Consider the following 22,293-nt stretch of genomic DNA (forward strand, 5'->3'; position numbering starts at 1 on the left):
CAAGCTGAGATGCAATCTGTACGACTTGTTAGCGTATGCTTTTCCAAAATATCAACAAAGCTTCTTGTTGCTGGGCGGATTTCAGAGGGCAGAAGCACTCGTGCCCCCTGGCTTCAGCGTGATTGGTGTTTGATGGCTTTTTCAACGACTGCCACATTCAAACACGTGTGTGTGTGTGTGTGTGTGTGTGTGTGTGTGTGTGTGTGTGCGAGAGTGTGTGTAAATATTGTGCCATGGCGCTGACGAGCGCCTCCACCAGCTGACCGACACGTACATTCCTCACATTCCCAAATGGACAAACCTGACAACCTCTGGCTTGTGTACACTCATCTCTTCATGCGGATGCTCAATCCTGTGAGTGTGTGTGCGCGTGTGTGCGCGCGCATGTGTGTGTGTGTGTGTGTGTGTGTATGTGTGATACAGGGAGACAGTCAGTCTACGTACGTTCGATGAAAAAAACAGAAGCCATGCGTTGATTTGAGGTCCATAAAGGCTGCATTGATACTACTACAGTATGTTTGCATTACTGCATGCATGGATGCTTCTCCCACATGACTTTAAAGGCTCTGTGCTGTTGCACGTTGGCCAATATGCACAAAAAAGTCAATGGAATTCTGCACATTCCATCACCTGCAATACAAGTATCAATACATGCGGTATATGTACTTATACATGTTGTACAGTGAATGTATTGATACATGCAGTATATGTACTTATACATGTGGTATAGTGAATGTACTGCTACATGCAGTATATGTACAAATACCTGCAGAATATGCATCCATAAATACATTAGTTATAGGCCATAAATACAGTATATGCGCTAATACATACAGTATGCAATATATAGTATACCAATACCTGTGCTATATGTACAGTATATATACCAAATCCCAGTGCGCACAGTATTAAGTACCTACCAAGACATACTATATATACTGTACATACTATATATGTTCCAGTACAGCTGTCTATGAACCAGTACATGATATTTCTGTTCACTACTGTATTTTGAGAAATGCATGCAGTATATGTACAAATACATGCATTATATGTGCCAAACATACCGTATATGTACGAATACATGCAGTATATGTACTAATACACACACCGTATGCAATAATGCATGCAGTATATGTACTAATACACACACTGTATGCACTAACACATGCTGTATATGTACAATTACATGCAGTATATGCACCAAACATACAGTATATGTACAAATACACGCAGTATATGTGCCAATCATGCATTATATGCACAAATACATGCAATATACAGTATGTATAAATACACACACTGTATGCACTAATACATGCAGTACAAGTACAGTTACATGCAGTGTATGTGCCAAACATACAGGGTATGTACTGTACAAATACATGCAGTACAGTATATGTACTAATATACACACTGTATGTAGTGTTGGGAGTACTAGTAATTGCACTCGGTTTAAAGAAGTGTTTTTCTGGTTGCCGCGGCGACCCGTTTGATGGCGTTCAAGTCTCGTAAGACGCGGAAGCGCGTCTCATTCCAGGCGTGACCCTGTGGCATCGTCTGACCGCCTGGTATTCCGCCTCCTGTTTTCACTGGGAAAAAGCAACGGGAATATTTGGCTGTCTGCTTATCTCCTCCGAGTCCCGCACTGCAAGACGGGAGAGCGCACATACACACACACACACACACACACACACACACACACACACACACACACACACACACTTCCAGGCCTTTGTGAAGTGATTTCCCAGCGCGGACACACACACACGTAGCGCTCCCTCCATTCACCCGTGCTTATCTCTTCCTGGTTGTCTGCATCCTGCTGCTCAGCTGGAGATGACACACACACCGACTCACACTCACCTCACATACACAACAACGCTCCTCAGTCATTCATGCTTCCTTACAAATCACGGCTCTCATAAAGTCCTCTCTCTCTCTCTCTCACACACACACACGCTAGGTTTAAAGGCAAACAGGCCTGTGTGAGTGTCCCAGTGAAGCTGTGGGAGGTTTCTTCACGAGCGACCTGAAAGAACAAGTGCTCCTTCCAACACAATACATGTGCACGTACACTAGACAGTATAGTTGCTGGTGTTGTCGTTATTCCAGTGAGTAACGGTAATGGTAATACATGCAAATGTTTGTAGACTCTCACTTCCATTCAGTGTTAACCAAAAGACCAAGGTTAGCTTTGCTGAAGACTCTAAATTGACTTTGAAACACATACTGTGGTGTGAAAAAGTGTTTGCCCCCATTTCTTATTTTTTTGCACGATTATCACACTTAAATGTTTCAGATCATCAAACAGATTTAAATATTAGTCAATGACAACAAGTGAACACTTTATGCACTTTTTCAATGAAAGTTTTTATGATTAATAACTCATTCAATCCAAGCCATTTTTCCAAATTGATCCCCCTCCGTAGCGGCCATTTTCGACGATTTGGACTGAATATTGTGTGATATGGCTATATAAACATGGAACCTACCAAAAGAAAGACTAGACTCGCGTCTTTGATCAGGAAAAAAAAGTTTGTTTCTACCTTTTTCCGTTCTTTAGTAATCAGCAGTAGAACATAGGTAAGTTTCAGGAAAATACCAGTTCCCAACTAAAAAAAGGAAGAAAACCATCTTTTTGTGAAAAGACACATTTCCAGCATAACTTTTCACTTTGACACAAATGTTATACTTTTGTAAACAACACAAAAAGGGTTGTTTTACATCAAAATAACAATTTATTTACAAAATAATACTATGACCTTATTACAGTTTTCACATTTCCCAATTTATTAGGTTTGTGTTTTTCCCAATAATGAAAACCGATTAAAAAAAAATGGTATACTGCAGAAGAATTGCATTGTGTGAAGTTGAGTGTTGTAGTTCTGTGCTTTAGCACAGGCAGCGGCGAAGCTCTCTATTCACTCTCTTCTGTCTGCACCGCCCATTGTCTTCTGCGTTCTGACTGACTGTAGACCATTGTCAGGCAATCTCCTTCGTGCCGTCTCTTGTTGTGGTCATGGCTACCAAGCTAACCATGTGAGCTGCTTGCAAACCACCAATACTGTAAACAATAGAAGACACAGAAGAAGCTAGCCCCGTGAGGAAAACACGACAACGGGAGCAATATTTTTTGACAAGGATACAAAAACGCTACAGTACAACCGAACGGCGAAATACGTGTGAGTCATTTACAATTTTTTTTTTTGTGTTCAGCCTAGTAGGTTGATCATTCAAATTCAAAGGAAATTTCAACTTTGAGAGCGTTTAAACAAGAGAGAAATGTAAAAAAATGTTAATGCCTGTCTGAGAAAAGTGTATAAAGTGTATGGTGAGGGGTTTTGCAGCCTTAAAACATAAATAATAAAAAAAGAACCTGCAATAAACACTGTACATGAACTGTGTATTTAATGCACGCTATGTAGCTATTTTGACATATTGCCAGTACTCAGGTTATGTACACAGCAGATGAATTATGTCTAATTATTTTTATTGCCATATTGAATTGAAATGTAAATTATTTGTGAATGATATCAACTACTTTGATTACCTGTAAACCTTGAAACTGTGAACGTGGCATACTAATTATTAGTATTTAGTATAGTAGTTTCAAAGTTACCGGTTAGATTTGATATATATATATATATATATATATATATATATATATGTATGTGTATATATATATATATATATATATATATATATGTATATATATATATATATATATATATATATATATATATATATATATATATATGTATGTATATACATATATATATATATATATATAATTATTGTATATATTATTTTATTTTATATTGAATGTTTTCTATATTATTATACATGATGTTAATCATATATATGTTTTATACAGTAGCAAGAGATAGATCATGTAGACTTATTGTTTGCATGCTGAAAAAGTGCGTGCACCCTGATATACATGTAGAATGTATAGTCAATATTTATCAAGACAGTGAATATATATATTTTCTATATTTATAGTAGGAGGTGGGCCGCACGGTGGTCTAGTGGTTAGCATGTTGGCAACACAGTAACAGTCTGGAGATGGGAAGACCTGGGTTGGATTCTCCCCTGGGCATTTCTGTGTGGAGTTTGCATGTTGTCCCCGTGCGTGTGTGGGTTTTCTCCGGGTACTCCGTTTCCTCCCACATTCCAAAAACATGCATGTTAGCTTCATTGGAGACTCTAAATTGTCCATAGGTATGAATGTGAGTGTGAATGCTTGTTTGTCTATATGTGCCCTGCCATACACAAGTCCAGGGTGTACCCCGCCTGTCGCCCGAAGTCAGCTGGGATAGGCTCCAGCATGCCCCCACCACCCTAAAGAGGAGAAGCGGTATAGAAAATAGATGGATGGATAGTAGGAGGTAGACCTAGCTCGCAGGCTGAAAAAGTGTGAGCACCCCTGCTCTAAAAAGTACTCGGACTAGAAACTCGGACTTGGACTCCGCATTGAGAGGAGCCAGATGAGGTGGCTCAGGCATCTGGTCAGGATGCCTCCCGGACGCTTCCCTGGGGACCCAGGACACGTTGGAGAGACTATGTCTCTCAACCGGCCTGGGAATGCCTCGGGATCCGCAGAGAGGAGCTGCACAAAGTGGCCGGGGAGAGGGAAGCCTGGGTGCACCCTGACCCCCAATCATTTGTGGCCTGAAAAGCCTTTGAAAGACCGGACCACTATTTGGATGTCCATGTGGCAGTGTGCAAACAGTGCGTTATTTGCGTTTGAAGCCCACCATGTTCGTGACAGCAGCCACTGACCCCCCGCACCCCCACCACCACCATCCCCCGCACCTTGCTACCAAGGAGGAAGGAAACCAGAGAGATGTGCGCATGTTGTGTGTGTGTGTGTGTGTGTGTGTGACACAAGCAGCGCGCGCACTCATATTATATTAAACAGGATTTTCCCGAGCAGAGAGCGGCTGCCACCGAGCTTCCGAAGTCGTCCTCAGGATTCCCGCCTCAGCACAAACACCGAGGCCCAATGTTTTGTTTTGGAAGCGTCATTGTTCCGCGGCGGGGCGGGCGAGGGAACGGGAGAATTAGCCATGAGTCAGCACTTCCATCAGTGTCACTCACCTGCCACACTCTGCTCAATTATTCAACGCTTTCATCTCACCTGGCCCTTTCCTGGTGGGGAGGGGGGTTAGTGGCAAAGTCACCTTCTGCTTGCTGTCAGTTAGTGCGTTGTTGCATTATTGTGGTGATGTGCAAACGCCACACTGCAGCCACACACACACACACACAGTGGATATGGATTGTGTTTTCTTTATTTTTACTTGGACAAAGCACCGACTTTTTAACAAATACATTTTGAATGTGCATGAAAACGACCCTCAACCTCTCTTAGAATACCCATCAACGGGGCAAATATGGAATAAAATAAAATGTGTCTTGCAGGAAATTGCAAGACTTTAATAACTTTTTTTAAAATTATGTTTTATCCATTTTATGTTCATACTATTCTTTCTTTTTTAGCAAAAACTGTGTTAAAAGTTTTCATTTATTATGATCTTATTTGATTTGTTTTTCAATATTTAGTTTTGTATTTACATCGCTAATTTATTCAGTTCGATGGTGCATTTCCGTATAACCGGAATTCATTATAAAATACTCTTCGGAATTCAACATAAAAGCTCACAATGAAACAAAAACGCTCGCTGGATCAAAAGAATCATGCTGGTTATTTCTCCTGGTCAGCCAGGCAGAAATCGGCCTATTGTGGCATCACTGCCTCAAAACAGCACGGCAAGGACAGGGTGAGTTGGCAGGAATGGGAAGTCCATCCATCCATCCATTTTCTATACCGCTTCTCCTCATTAGGGTCGCAGGGGAAGGCTGGAGCTTATCCCAGCTGACTTCAGGCGACAGGCGGGGTAGACCCTGGACTGGTGGCCAGCCAATGGCAGGGCACATATAGACAAACAACCATTGGTTTGGTTTGGTTTGGTTTATTTGAACATGAAGGTTCCAATGGAATACATCTCATGAATCATTATTTCACACTTCCACATGTCCAGAAGGAGTAGGAAGAAGCAAAGCTTATTTAATCCTACCTCCATCCATTCCACATCTAGTACAGTACATATTATTCACTTCCTGCATTCCATCTCATATTTTATATGACAGTCATTATAATAATCAATAACAATAAAAAAAAACAAAGACAAAAAGCAAGCATGACAGAACAATCATTGTGATGATCAGGACTCTTCTGCCTTATATTTAGCAAACATCAACTGCTTGTATTGTTTTTTGAATGTGCTCATCTCTGTACATTGTTTGACTTCCTTACTCAATCCCTCCCTTCTCAATCCCCTTATAATTTAATTCCACACACAGAAATGCTGTGGCTTTTCAGCGTAGTTGTGGCATATAAATGTTTTAAGATTAATTCTCCTCTGAGATCATATTTCTCCTCTCTGATTGAGAAATACTGTATGAGGTTTTTGGGTAACAAGTTATTATTAACTTTATGCATTATTCTAGCGGTTTGAAGGAGTACTAAATCTGCTCATTTTAATATTTGGATTTTAAAAATAAAGGGTTTGTATGTTCTCTATATGCGGCATTATGAATGATCCTCACCCATCTTTTTTGGAGTACAGTGAGTGAGTTGAGTTTATTACCCCAAATCTCCACACAATACATTAGATATGATAATACTAAGGAATAGTAAAGAGTGTAGAGTGATTTTTGATCAAGAACATATTTTGCTTTATTCAATATAGAGATATTTCTCACCACCTTTTGTTGTATATATTTAATATGAGATTTCCAACTCATTTTTTCATTCATTAACGATCCCCAGGAATTTATATTCTTCCACTTTTTCAATGTCCACTCCGTTTATTTGTATTTGGTCGTACGTCCCTTCTGCTATTTCCACATAGCATTATTTTAGTTTTACTTAAGTTCAGGGATAATTTGTTCCTGTCAAAGCATGACTTTAATGTGACCTTTTCATCCTTGACCTTTTTAACACGTTCTTGTGTGCTTTCGCCAGAACAAAAGGCAGTGGTATCATCCGCAAATAGTACCAACTTTAAGTCCTTTGTTACTTTACAAATGTCAATGATATACAAATTGAACAGTTTTGGTCACAATATGGACCCCTGGGGTACTCCACACGTGGTATATAAACTCCCAGATGTGTATTCTCCTTGCTTTACAAATTGCTTCCTGTTTTCTAGGTAGCTTTTAACCCAATTCAAAGCTAAGTTGAAATGTTGGCTCTGTATCCATATTGACTACCTGCTTGTAATTCATTCTTATTAATAAATTTGTCCAACCTATTATTAAATAGCTTCTCCATAATTTTAGAAAGTTGAGGTAACAAGGAAACTGGTCAATAGTGTGTAAATTGATGTTTATAAACTTTTTTGAAAATTTGAACCACTTTGGCTGTTTTCATTTTGCTGGGAAATGTTCCAGTCTGAAATGATAAGTTACTAATCTATGTTAACGGGTCTACAATCTCATTGATGACCCTTTTAACTGTTTCCATTTTGATTCCATGACAATCAGTTGATGTTTTTGCCTTAAAATGTTTGACAATGTCAGTGATCTCCTTTTTAGTTACAGCAGTGAGAAACATAGAATTGAGATTCCTATCAATAATATCATTCCAGTCATCAATTGTGTCTTGTTTTGGAATTTCTTCTTCCAGTTTCGGTCCAATATTTACAAAGTAATGGTTGAACATTTCAACTACCTCCTTCATGTCCTTCCTGTTAGTGTTTCCAACCATGAAATAGTGAGGCTAGTCTGCTTTCTTAATGTTGTTCTTTATAATACTATTTAAGATGCCCCAAGTTGCTCTCATGTTATTTTTGTTCTTATCAAGTACATGACTATAATATTCCCTCTTACACGCTCTCAAGATAGTTGTCAGCTTATTCTTGTAAGTCTTATACTTTTGTTCTGCTTCTTTATTTACACAATTCACACAACCATTCACACTCACATTCATACCTGTGGACAATTTTAGAGTCTCCAATGAAGCTAACATGCATGTTTTTAGAATGTGGGAGGAAACCGGAGTACCTGGAGTAAACCCACACACACACGGGGAGAACATGCAAACTCCACACAGAAATGCCCAAAGGAGAATCAAACCCAGGTCTTCTCGATCTTCAGACTGTTACTGTGTTGGCCAACATGCTAACCACTAGACTACCGTACGGCCCGGAACGGGAAGTCCCATAAGGAAAATAACTCTAAAAACAGCCTCCATAGAGATTATGAGACATGTAAACTGAATTGTGACTTTTATTAAGTATAAAATGCATGCAGGACTTCAAGCATGTGTATTATGATGTATGAAAAAAATGCAGCTGGTCTTTTTAGCCGCGTTCATCCTTCCAGGAACTCCAGAGTGGGGTGCCCCACTCGCTTGCATCAAGTACAATGTGCACTTTTTCGGGGGGCCCACTCTTGGCATCCGAGCCGCTCGCTGCCAGCCATGGTAGTGCACTGCTGTGATCGCCGCCGCTCGCAGAGGCTTCATGTGGATCAAGCAGCTTGCGCAATGATTACTTTCAGGGGGAAAATCCTCAAACGCTGCAAAAGATAAGCTCTTTTTAATATGGTGCAACCTTCACCATCCAATGCGCTATAATAATATTATAATACATGGAATGGCACAGGCACAAATTTTGCAGCGTGACCTTATATTTGCCTCATGTGCTGAATTGGATTCCTTGCTGCTGTGCAGTGACGTCAAAAAATGTCAGCCTTAGCACGTAGCCGTGAAACTAAATACATGTTGTAGTGAGGGAACGTAGGCATATTAACATTAAGAAGACTATTATTTGTTATCTGCTGTAATAGTTGCCCAATTTATTTTAATTATCTTTAGCAAATGGATATTTATTCATCTTGTCTGACCACTGTTTTCAAGCAGTTAGGCCTGACGTCAGCAGGGGGCGCACTGTTCATTGCATTCCAGACATGTGGCTCAGAAGAAGATGTGACTAGAGCGTTCATTGTAGCGAGAGTAATACACGACTGCTTGTCCTCACCTGCCGACAGGTAAACGGAACGTATGTAAAGCAGTCATTTCATGTTTATGATACATTCTTATGACATACACGGGTGGAGTGGACTGACCTGGGCCGTGGGCATCTCTGCACGCTTGGGGGGGATTCCGCAGTCTCCGGGGGCGGCGGTGCCCGTGCTTCTGGTGGCCTGCATGCCGCCGTGGTGGCTTGGAGTTGCTGCACCATGCTCGTGGGGACCGTGGGACTGGGTGACGGGTGGGGGTTGGGGAGTGTGCGCCCTGGGGCCGGGTCTGCCGGGGGTGTGGTGCTCTGCCGGGCGCTTGGGTGTTTGTCGCTGCCAGTCTCTGTGCTTTGCTGGGCTGCTGTCCGCGTCTTTGTCTCCCCAGGTCTTTCTGTGGGCTTGTCGGGGGTGGTGCTCCAGTGCGTGGGTGGTGCGCCGTCGGTTCTGGGGGCTGGTGGGTGGTCTGGCTTCCGATGGTTGGTGGGGTCAGGCGGCTACTGCTGGTCTCGCCTTCTTGGCTCTGATGCTCGGCCGCCCCACGGCTTGGGGGCGAGGCACTCCCTGTCAGGGGGTTTGCTGCCCCGCGGGTGTCGGCTGGCGCTGTGTGGTGGGTTGCCTTGCTGTTTGCCCATTTGCCCGCCCGCTTGTTCATTTGTTGGCTTTCCTCCTCACCTGCTCCTCTGTCTGCACTGCTGGTAACGTCCTGCCGTTGGAATGGGGGGGCCTGGGGTTTTCTTACTCCCTAGTGGTCCGCGTTCTCCGTGGCTCGGGATCTGGGTTGTGGGTTGTGGGTTGTTTATTTTCCTTTTTTATGGGGATACATAGGGGTTTGCTCCGTGGGGGCTGATGCTAGGTGTTACATCTCTGCCAGGTGGGGGGGAGGCGATGCCTCCTCCATCCCTGGGCGGGGCGGTCCTGTGTTGGGGGTCGCGCATGGGGTGGGCGGGCTCCGCTCCCTAGGGGTGGGAGGTGGCGTGGGGGGCTGGCGCTTCTGCCATCGGCGGGCTCCTTTCTGGTTGCGGGGGCGTCTCTGGGCCTGCTGGCCCCCAGTGGCCGTCTGCCCTGATCTCTCGCCAGTCTTGGGGGTTGGCTGTCCCCCTGTTTCTGGTTGGGATTGCCTCTCTGCGGCCCCTTGCTGATCTTCCCGGGAGGGAGGGCTCTGTGGGCTGGCTCTTGGGGGCCTGGTCTTGGTGGTGCCCGCCCCTGTGGGCCCGGTGGTTTTCTGCTGGTGGGGGCTCGACCTGGCTATGTGGGGCGAAGCTTGCTGGGTGGTTGGAGGCAGTCCCTCTCCTTTTATGCATTCTCAGTGACAATTACACGGTCACCCACCTTTATATATATGAAGACTTCCCCACATACAGAGATACCTGTACACACGTACATATGCACACTCACAGTACATACGTACTTCCCCACATTACTCACTGAGTTAACCATTGTGTTATTATGTTGTTGCTTTTCCTACAGCGATGGTGGTGTCAGCAATATGATGATAGTTTTTACAATGATGTGCATTACAGTTATTGTCATTGTGATCACTATCATAGTTCATCATTTCATGACTACTATTATGTGTGACTGTTTCAATGCAGTATTGTCATTGTGATCACTATCATAGTTCATCATTTCATGACTGCTATTATGTGTGACTGTTTCAATGCAGTATTGTCATTGTGATCACTATCATAGTTCATCATTTCATTACTACAATTATGTGTGACTGTTTCAATGCAGTATTGTCATTGTGATCACTATCATAGTTCATCATTTCATGACTACTATTATGTGTGACTGTTTCAATGCAGTATTGTCATTGTGATCACTATCATAGATAATCATTTCATTACTACTATTATGTGTTACTGTTTCAATGCAGTATTGTCATTGTGATCACTATCATGGATAATCATTTCATTACTACAGTTATGTGTGACTGTTTCAATGCAGTATTGTCATTGTGATCACTATCATAGTTCATCATTTCATTACTACTATTATGTGTTACTGTTTCAATGCAGTATTGTCATTGTGATTGTTGATTTTATTTTGTCCTTTCCGTCAGGGTCTTTATAGTCGTCACAGACATTTGCTGATGTAGTTCTGTTCCTTTCTGTTGTTTTGTTATTGTTGTCACAGTTGTTGTTGCTGTTGTCCTTGTCTCTGTCTTTATTGTCCCCCTCTTGTCCCTGCACTCCCTCCTCTGTTTTCTTTTCTCTTCTTCTCTATCCCCTCCTGCTCCGGTCCGGCCGCTCCAAATTTGCATAACAACAAAACATCAAAGTTCAATAAAATCTGTATCACAGGGGAAGTGTGTCTCACACTTTTACCTGGCAGAGTAAATCTGTTGAGCACGTCAGGGCATTTAGATTAGCAATACTATCTGCCCTAATGGCTGGACAGGACAAAAAAAAAAAAAAGATGATAAATGTCAGTGCGAAATAAGTTGATATCATACGGTATGTTGTACAGAGGTAGAAGTTCGTATGGACTGCACTGTTAGCAAACATGGCGGGTGCTAAGTTAGCTCTGCTAGCTGAGACCTAAAAGGTCTTCCTTGGTCTTCTTTGTGTACCTGTGTTAGAACGGACATGTCATTTTCATTTGTGTATGTTGCTAATCTGTGAGTGCGCACTGCGTGTGAATGTGGAAGCTGTGTAATTCATGTAGACAAAATAAACACCACTGTAACCATCCGACCTGATAGTTTCTTAGCTACCGTCTTTTATTAGCGCTAAACGCTCAAGCGTGGGTATACAGAATGTTACTTCCGTTTTGGAATGTAATTTTGGCGTAAAAGGGAACGTAATGTGTTGTGACGCTTGCATAAGGGAAGTGGTTGTGTAAATCAGTGATTCCCAACCAGGGATACTGCAGGGCTTACGTGGAAACATTGAATTTCCAAGATGGTAAGTAAATATTCTCAGTCATCAGTACAGTTTTTTTCTTTTTGAAAAGAGGGACTTGACAAGAGAGCACTGTAGAAGAAGTAATGCAACCGCATTTTTTTGTTGTCAGCAAATAAAAAAAAAAAAAAAAAAAAAAAATATATATATATATATATATATATATATATGGCCAATACAGGAACAGCCTGGAGATCGGGAAGACCTGGGCATTTCTGTGTGGAGTTTGCATGTTCTCCCCGTGTGCGCGTGGGTTTTCTCCGGGCACTCCGGCTTCCTCCCACATTCCAAAAACCTGCAGGTGAGGTTAATTGGCGACTCTAAATTGTCCATAGGTATGAATGTGAGTGTGAATGGTTGTTTGTCTATATGTGCCCTGCCATTGGCTGGCGACCAGTCCAGGGTGTACCCCACCTGTCGCCCGAAGTCAGCTGGGATAGGCTCCAGCATGCCCCCGTGACCCTGAGGATGAAGCGGTATAGAAAATGGATGGATGGATGAACGGCTAAGCCGGAGTAAGGATCCCAATGCAGAGAGTGACGCTTGAAGGTTTAACAAAAAGTTTTAATGTACAACAGAGGGTAGGAACAGAAAAAGGCGGCAAGAGAGTCCAACAAAACACACAGGCCGAGCCTAGCAGAAGTAACAAAAAACAGTACTGCATAAGGTAGTAGGGAAAAGGCCTGGACAACTAAAAATCACCACTACAAAAGGTAGCAGGGAACAGGTGAGAGTCCGGTACAGAGGCGCTGCTGGGGTAGCCAAGCAGGAAGAGGTACTCACGAATGCAGTAGGTCAAAGACTAGGGGACCAATCGGGAATAGCTAAGACGAGAGCTTGAAGAGCGACGTAGCTGAAGGTACGATCTGGCAACTAACAAGTCCGAGTGTCCTGCTTAAGTACACACCGCCTGTAATAGTGTGCAGGTGTGTGCAGGTAGCTCCGCCTCCGCCAGCTTGGTGGCAACTGCAAGACACAGCAGACAGGTGGCAGCAAAAAGGACATATATATATATATGTGTGTGTGTGTGTGTGTGTGTGTGTGTGTGTGTGTGTGTGTGTGTGTGTGTGTGTGTTGCTCTTGGATGAGCTTTTCGTCATTTTTGTATCTTTTGTTTGAGGTTTTGTGGAGCTATTTGCATGTACTGGAACACCAGCTTCCCACTTTGTGTTTGGTGCATTACTACCATGTGTATATACAGTATACTGTATATACATATACAGTATATACAGTATATGCACATGCATGTGTATTGTTGTTCAGTATGTGTGTCCCAGTGATTGGTGCAGTGCCCCTGCTGAAGGGCAGACAGTGCGGTTCTGGTCAGCATGCTGCTGCAGGTCTACTGGGAGTTTTTGGAGATCAATACATTTCCTCTTGCATCTCCTCAACCTTCTTCTTCAGCCACAAGTTTGACTTTGCGCTATTCACGATAACGCAAAGGATTTACACGATGCAAACAATCAATGGGGCAATTTAGAACTCCTTGCGTCTTGCGCTCGTGTCAGCTTCTTTTCTTCTGGTAAACTTTTAGTTACGTTTTTTTTTTTTCCTTCTTAAAGCCTTGATTTTGCTGTCAAATGATTTGGCACCACACACAGAAACACAATCCAGGCAACAGCACATGTACATAAAAGAAATCATAATGTGTTGTTGTGTTTGCGCAAAGTCGCTCGTCATGATCTGTAAACCATGTGCGCTCATTGTGGTTTGATCTTCCGGGCGACAATGGCACAAAGTGGAACACAATGACACACTTCCCACATTGGTCGGTTGGTCTCCATTCGCTCAGTGACAAGCCTCCTTTGCCACATTGTTGATGTTTTTTGTGCCTTGAATCCCTGCGGAGGATGGCAGTGATTGTGCTACGCTAGTCATACGGTGATGGTTATCACGCAGCGCCGTGGAACCCGTTTATCTGGACCCACCCCCTCAGACTGGCAGATTGACGTTAAGCTGTCCTCGACGTAGCCAAAATTGAAACTGAAACTAACCATTGCTTGTGCATAGGCCTGTCACGATAATAGATAAATCGATTAATCCAAAGATAAAAAAACAGGTCAATAATTATGAGCCCTCTATAAATTGCCATGTCCGTGCATGCTTTTGTGTTCCATATGCTCGTTTCTCTGTGCCACACAGGCTGGATGAAGAGAGGGTTCACTCTGCTTCTGTTAGTGCGAGTTGGTTCTATCGTGGAATAAACGGAGAGAGCGAACCCCCTTGTCAGCCATTCAGCACGTGGAGGTGGGGCCACAAGTGAGTGGACACAGTCTTGTGCTAGCAGCAAACTAGCCTTCTTAGGGCCCTGTCACACCTTGACGATTTAGCCAGCTTACGCCAACGTATGAAAAAATTGGCCGATACGCTGGCGTACGTCGAATAAGTTATGGGTAAGTTTTGCATATGTTAACAGCACGCGGAAGCACGGCGGCATACGTCGTAGTACGTCTAAGTCGGCCAAAAATTTTGGGCCTGCTTAAAACTTTTCCACGTATGTCAACGTATGATTCATACGTCTCGCATCCGCGGGCAATTAGTCATGCGATCGTTGACGCCCGTTCACACACGTTATTTGTAAGTTACGTGCAAGTCAAAATACGTCAACATACCTTGAGACAGAACTGTCTTCTTGGCGAGTGAAGATGGAGAGGAGGAGAGGCTGTCGTGTTTGTATTTGCAAGTAAGTTTGCAGCTTGACCAGTAGAGGGCACTGTGACACTGGGAATGGAACCAACTTGTATTGATTCAACTTTATTATCAACTTTATTAATGCATTAGCGGGTCACAAATCCATGAGTGGTAGCGTATGCATCCTACACCAGGGGTCTCAGACTCGTGGCCCCCGGGACGATAGTTTGCGCCCCCCCGTCTTAATATGAAAGATTAATATTCATGTGGCCCGCAACTTTGATATGAATGACACTTGTCGTGTGCGGAGCTGAACGAACCAATCACGGTGAGTTAAATTGCTCTCGAGGGCGGGACCTCGGCTGAACGAACCAATCACGGTGAGGTTTATCGCTTTCGAGGTCGGGACCTCGGCCGGGCAGTACGTCCAACGCCTCACCGCCATGACTCGTTCGTTCGCTCTGATGGTAATGTTAAATACTCTTGAGAAATTCAAGTTTTTTACATTTGATACAATGCACTTGCATTATTATGCCATATAGATAATGTATACTGTATAATGAATGGTTCTGCAGCATACTGACAATGTATAATAAATGTTTATGCAATGATCTGGTAATTGTCCTACAAATTATTGTCAAAAATTGATGTTATTGACATTTTTGAGACCATGTTTTCATTATTTATATGACATAATAATGCAGAACCATTTATTATTTAGTGTATAATAAATGGTTCTGCAGCATACTGACAAAACGATCCAAAGACGGTAGGCAGGGCTTGCGCACTAAGCAGAGATGCCACGTTCACGGTGGCCTCATCCTAGGTAGAAAATACATACAGTTCCATTTGGTTATCCTGACAGGCATTTATGCCATATAATTGATGAAAAAACGGGCTCAGTTCTGCGTCGTGTCAATATACGCTATATTTGAGTACCATCTAGTGGTTCAAATGTGAATTACACCTCTCATGACAATTATTCATGAAAAAAATGGTTTAAAACAAATGTTGCCCATATTATTGATTATTGACAATAATTTGTAGCACAATTATCGACCAGCAAAATGTGTTTTCGTGACAGGCCTGCTTGTGCATTTTTTTAAATGTTCTTCTATGTTTTTCATATAATATGGTAATAGTGGTTCTGTACTGTGTGTGTGTGTGTGTGAAATCAACCCTACCAATTAGTACGACAGAAAAGAAGACATCTAGGACATAAATAAGATGTAACATAGACTCACACGTTTGCATTGACAGCGTACTTCCTGTGGTGGCTGTTGTCTCATCAGTGTAACGTTACTGACACCTACACAGCAAATTTCCACAGTGAAATTCTGGTAAATTTAAGCAAAAAAGAGTGAAAGTGTTGATTCTTGACCTCTAACTCTGGTTTGAGTTGAGCGATCAGAATAACATTTTAGAGCTCATTCAGTGGGTGTTCCGGAGCGTAATTCAACCCCTCTCTTGGAGTTCATTTTTAACAGTTGCTCCTGGACTCCACCCCACGGACAGCAAGCTGAAACTGGGCTTCGTAATGAGGTAAGATTGAACCTGTTCTTTTGCTTTGTCTTTGAAATGTATTATTATTATGAAATGTTTGTTAGGTACAGTTTACACAGCATTTTTGTTGAAGTTGCTACACTAAACTATGTATGCTTGTTAAGAATTTGGTACTGAACGGTCACTAGGGGGCAGTAATGGCACAAAATATTGATGAGACGTGACATTACCTCACATGACCTGAGCAGTGCACGTGGTCAGCCACGGCATGTCCGGCATGATTGAGGGAAAAGAAGTTCTATCCTAATTCTAATCCCATTCTGTGTGGACATTTTTAGCTTCTCAAGTTTAGAAGAAATAGATTTGAGGCTAACTGGTTAGCTCGCTAACTTGCTAGCTTGTTAGCTCGTTAGCTAGCAGCCGTCTGAGTCCTTGTAGCATTTGAACTGAGCAATGTGTTGGAAAGACAGAAGGTGGGTGTTATTTCATGTCTACAGGGCCCTAACAATGTAAAAAAAAACTATTTACAAAGTCATGAACAGGTTTTCGATGCTATGCGAAAATATTCCATCTATCAACATTGAATCATACCGCAGAAATTCATTTGTTGCGGTTGGGTCTGAAACCAATTTACTGCTATAAACGAGGGACGACTGCATTACTTTATTGAGCAATGCAAACATACGTCTCTGTTGATAAAGTGTTTTTTAGTGTACCAGAGGAGAGTCAGCCTGCTCGTGTAAGTAACCACTAACCTACATTAGCAAACAACTCAACAATTTCACAGTAATTCATGAAAACCGGTGGTTAAAAAGATTGTAAACTGAACATCAAAACATTATTATTCGCTCTCATTTTAATGTTAGACGGCAAAGACACTGATGAAGGTACAACGAGGGGCAAAGAAGAAATATGTCAAACTTGACAAAGCTTCTCTGATTTTCTTAGTGCTGGTCAGGTATCTGTTCTGAGGATGTCTTTCCAGAACATGCAGCCAAGGAAGTAAGTCTGTTTTGTCTAGAATGGTGATGGTAGGGCATTACGTCACTTCTGTGTTTGCAGAGAAATATTATGGGATTTACATCTTAACTCAGACACTACTGTCTGCTGGATGTCTATGTATGTGCTAGCAGATAACAAGAATCTTAATAAACATAGCATTTGTTCCTCATTCAGAACTCCCATTGGCTGAATCCTTCAGGAACTCTGATGGCTGCTCAGGCAAGACAGTGACTCTTGGTAAGTAATGTGGTATGAGGCGATGTTCATGTTTTGCCTTCAACTCCGGGACTGCAATCTTGGTAGTTTTGTGATATTTTAGCATTTATAAGCATTACTCTGTTTTGTGATCTTCACATCTGTCTCTTCTGCAGCAAGGGGGTGAAGCACCATCTTCACATGCCAAGCAAAATATTGTGGCTAGAAAGGGAGCAGTTCACACATTTCAAGTGCTCTGATGCCCAAGTCATGTGGGTGTGATTCACCATTTTATCTTGTATCAGAAAATTGTATTATCTGATTTATCAGAATGAGATCCACGAAGATGTTTTATGTGCTGGAGTAAATTCAATGGTTTACCTCTGTTACACAATGTTTCACTACAGACATTGCTATGTTTTTATTGTTCTGATGACTCAATCTAATGCAGTGTGTATGTTATTGACTTAAAAGCTGCACTGATATGACCTTGAAGGTGGTCTAAATGTATTTTTTTTTGCTCTAAATAAAAAAAATCAGTCGTAAACAGTACATTGCAGCAGTCATTTTTCCAGAGGATACAGTATATGAATAATGTAGAATTGTTAACTCTAAAAAAGGGTTGAATTAAATACATTTTAAGTGTTCCTCCTAACACCAATAATGAGTTAACATTTAAATGAACTTAGTTTCAGTGTTAGATATACTCACAGGGAGTGAAAATGTGCTGTGTAGAATACCAGTGTAGAATACTACTGTAAAGAATAGAGTAGACAGAGTAGACTCACAATGGACCTCAGATGCGTTGAATGTGGCGTGGTTTTTATAATTTCCCACCAGAGCAGGCTGCATGTTGAGGGGGAGGTTGTGGGAAGTGGGAGCAATCCAGGCAAGCAACAGAGGTGGAGGAGGAGGAGGAGAGGCAGGGACAGCAGGGGCAAAAGGCTTAACACATGGCCTGATATCGAACCATTGTAAGACCACCGTCAGAGTGGCAGAGAGGGAGTGGGACGATACGGACGGGCCTCTGGCTGAAATCCAACACAAGTTTTTTTATGACTGCTCATTCAAGTGGAAGGTAGCAGTGCCTTTTTCCAGGATTAGAAAGCTACAGGTATGTTCCCAGACTGCAAAAGAAAAGTCGTTGAGTCATTTGGGATTACAGTGGTACCTCGGTTAACATCCGCCCCCAGTTAGCGCGTTTTTCGGTTAACAACCAAAATGTTTGCTAAAATTTTGTCGTGGCTTGTGTTCGCCTGCCTGTTTAGCGTCCAAAATATCGTCCAGTTTGTTTATGCCGCCATCTTGGATCACGTGCCCAAGACAAAATCTCGTGATATTTGCACGTGATCGCGCAATGCATTGTGGGCCACGAGCAGCATTTTAGGACAACAGCGTTTGTTTATATCAGAGTTGGACCGCACAAAAGAGAGAGGCGAAGGACCGCACCGAGACAAAGGTGCAAGACCTCACAATTTTACGACTTAAAGAGAAGGCCGTGGTCATTTAAGAGGTATGTAAATGTGACATGAGTGGCTTCGTCATCGGCTGCGGTGCACACACATCCATACATACACATGTACTCCAGTTCCAGCGTAGTCTATCAACCCGGCGGCGCATGGAGGGTAACACTCGGTGTTTGTGCCTGTCTCAATTTACATCCATAACACTCATTTCTGCTTCCAACAACAAAACATCAGCCCTCAAACTTACTGTAGCATGTTCACGGCAGGGAGTCAGACATATCAAACAGCAAGGTACATTTTTATTGGTTCTAGAACGTTGATATTTAGTTTGATATATTTTTTTACATGTTTTGTTAATTGATGGTTTTGTGTTTTTTTTTCCACAAGAAAGTGATGTTAAATGTTCAGTTGTCCATTTGTCATTTGCATCATGTAAAACTATAATTATTGACCATAAAATGTCACATTTTTGGCTTTCTGGAACGGATGAATTGGATTGATGTTATTTTCTAAGGGGAAATTTGCTTTGGTTAGAGTCCGTTTTGGTTTGAGTTGGACCTACTGGAAGGGATTAATGATGTTAACCAAGGCAGCAATATATTCACTCAAACTGTGGTAGAAATGCGCATATTAACCACCCTGCCCCAAAGGCGCGTCTCTGAACTGTGCAGTAACAATCTTTGTGCTGCTTGCAGCTGTCTTCTGGGGTGACATTGCGTTAGACGAGGAGGACATCCGCATGTTCCAGGTTGACAGGACGATAGACCTGTCTCAGCACACGCACACGCACTCCCTACAGGGCCACACGTCTGGTGAGTCAAGTTTTGTCTTTTTGCCATTTAGCTGTGCAGATGCTTGTTTGAGGTTGTTGATTTTAGTGTGTGTGTGTGTGTGTGTGTGTGTCAGGTGGCCTGGATGAGCATGAAGTATTAAAGAAGAGAGGGTCGTTGTACCTGCTGCTGGAGAGGATACGGCATTTCGGTTTGGGTAAGGTGATGCTCACACGCTTAGTGGCCAAACAAACGGACAACTAATTAGATCCAGTACAAGTGCTATTTGTGTGTGGCCTTGTGGTTAACATGTTGGCCACACAGTCAGGAGATCTGGAAGATCTGCGTTTGAATCTCCGTTGGACATTTCTGTGTGGAGTTAGCACTCAGGCTTCCTCCTTGTACATACAGGTGGTCCACGTGTTATGATGTCCTGCGTTGCGACGTTTCGTGGTTGCGAACACACCCCCATAAACTATTAACTCATTCAATCACAGCCATTTTTCAAAAGACAACCCCTTCAGTTTTAGACCATTTTGACTGATCTTTCAAAACACACAGAATATGGTGTCCGATGGCTATATAAACATGGAACCTACCAAAAGAAAGATTAGACTCCTGTCTTTCATCAGGAAAAAAAGTTTGTTTCTGCCTTTTTCTGTTCTTTAGTAATCAGCAGTAGAACATAGGTAGGTTTCAGGAAAATATCAATTCCCAACTGAAACAGGGAAAAGATACATTTCAAGTATAACTTTCACTTTGACAGAAATATTTTTTGCTTTTGTGACAGTTCAAATATCTAAACAACTATACCACAACATAAACAACACAACGCATTTTACATCAAAATAATTTATTTACAAATATAACACCAGAGGTCAGGGCTGCCGTCAAGCTGAAGAAGGAGTCCTATCGAGCATGGATGGCTTGTGGGACTCCTGAAGCAGCTGACGGGTACCGGCAGGCCAAGCGGCACGCGGCTTCGGCGGTGGTCGAGGCAAAAACTCAGGTGTGGGAGGAGATCGGTGAGGCCATGGAACACGACTTTCGGTCGGCCTCAAAGAGGTTCTGGCAAACCGTCCGGCGCCTCAGAAAGGGGAAGCAGTGCCCGGTCCACACTGTTTACAGTGGGGACGGGGGCCTTCTGACCTCGACTGACGATATAGTTGGGCGGTGGAAGGAATACTTTGAGGCCCTTCTCAATTCCACTGACATACCTTCCATAGAGGAAGCAGAGTCTGAGGACATGAACGCGGACAGTTCCATCACCGTGGCTGAGGTATCTGGGGTAGTCAAAATGCTCCCCAGTGTCAAAGCTCCGGGGGTGGATGCGTTTCGCCCTGAATTCCTCAAGGCTCTGGATGTTGCGGGACTGTCTTGGCTGACACGTCTCTTCAGCATTGCGTGGAAGTCGGGAACAGTACCTCTGGATTGGCAGACTGGGGTGGTGGTCCCCCTTTTCAAGAAGGGTGACGGGAGGGTGTGTTCCAACTATAGGGGGATCACACTTCTCAGCCTCCCTGGGAAAGTCTATTCCAGGGTGCTGGAGAGAAGGGTACGACCGTTTAATCGAACCTCGGCTACAGGAGGTGCAATGTGGTTTTCGTCCTGGTCGCGGAACACTGGACCAGCTCTACACCCTTGCAAGGGTCCTGGAGGGTACTTGGGAGTTTGCCCAACCGGTCTACATGTGCTTTGTGGACCTGGAAAAGGCATTCGACCGTGCCCCTCGCGGTGTCCTGTGGGGGGTGCTCCAGGAGTATGGGATTGGTGGCGCGCTACTACGTGCCATTCAGTCCTTGTACAACCGGAGCAGGAGCCTGGTTCGCATTGCCAGTAGTAAGTCAAGCCTGTTTCCGGTGAACGTTGGCCTCTGCCAAGGCTGCCCTTTGTCACCGATTCTGTTTATAATTTTCATGGACAAAATTTCTAGGCGCAGCCAAGGTGTCGAGGGAGTCCAGTTCGGGGGCACTAGGATCTCATCTCTGGCCTCATCGGGCTGTGACCTGCAGCGTTTACTGGGACGGTTTGCATCTGAGTGTGAAGCTTCTGGGATGAGACTCAGCACCTCCAAATCCCAGGCCATGGTTCTCAGTCGGAAAAGGGTGGATTGCTCCCTCCGGGTTGGGAATGAGGTCCTGCCCCAGGTGGAGGAGTTCAAGTATCTCGGGGTCTTGTTCACAAGTGAGGGAAGGTTGGAGCGTGAGGTCGATAGGCGGATCGGCGCAGCGTCTGCAGTAATGTGGTCGCTGTACCGGACCGTCGTGGTGAAGAGAGAGCTGAGCCGGAAGGCAAAGCTCTCAATTTACCGTTCGATCTATGTTCCCACCCTCACCTATGGTCATGAGCTTTGGGTCGTGACCAAAAGAACGAGGTCGCGCATACAAGAGGCTGAAATGAGTTTTCTTCGTAGGGTAGCGGGACTCACCCTAAGAGACAGGGTGAGGAGCTCGGTTATCTGGGAGGAGCTCAGAGTAGAGCCGCTGGTCCTAGTCCTAGTCCTAGTCCGGATGCCTCCCGGACGCCTCCCTGGTGAGGTGTTTCGGGCATGCCCAGCCGGGAGAAGGCCCCGGGGAAGACCTAGGACACGCTGGAGGGATTATGGCTCACAGCTGGTCTGGGAACGCCTTGGTGTCCTCCCGGTGGAGCTGGAGGAGGTGGTTGGGGACCGGGAAGTCTGGGCTTCCCTACTGAGACTGCTGCCCCCGCGACCCGGACCCGGATAAGCGGAGGAAAATGGAATGGAACACCACAAACTATTTACAGTTTTCACATTTGGAATTAAACTATGTGTGC

At 43.6% G+C, this 22,293-nt stretch overlaps 1 protein-coding gene and 1 long non-coding RNA gene across 3 annotated transcripts in view; both read left to right on the plus strand.

Moving 5' to 3' along the window:
- The window catches only part of tll1 (tolloid-like 1), a 109,515-nt gene that overhangs the window by 10,850 nt on the left and 76,372 nt on the right, over positions 1-22,293 (plus strand). For both annotated transcript variants that reach the window (XM_054778372.1, XM_054778373.1), the window contains 2 exons: positions 19,423-19,539; positions 19,634-19,714. In XM_054778372.1, the coding sequence (XP_054634347.1) occupies positions 19,423-19,539; positions 19,634-19,714 (198 nt within the window). The remainder of the gene's footprint in view (positions 1-19,422; positions 19,540-19,633; positions 19,715-22,293) is intronic.
- LOC129182367 (uncharacterized) lies at positions 13,240-17,753 on the plus strand. The gene is made up of 3 exons (XR_008570631.1): positions 13,240-16,103; positions 17,241-17,303; positions 17,438-17,753. It is a non-coding gene; the product is annotated as an uncharacterized LOC129182367 (long non-coding RNA).

This window comes from Dunckerocampus dactyliophorus, chromosome 6 (genome assembly GCF_027744805.1).
Source record: "Dunckerocampus dactyliophorus isolate RoL2022-P2 chromosome 6, RoL_Ddac_1.1, whole genome shotgun sequence".
NCBI lineage: Eukaryota > Metazoa > Chordata > Actinopteri > Syngnathiformes > Syngnathidae > Dunckerocampus > Dunckerocampus dactyliophorus.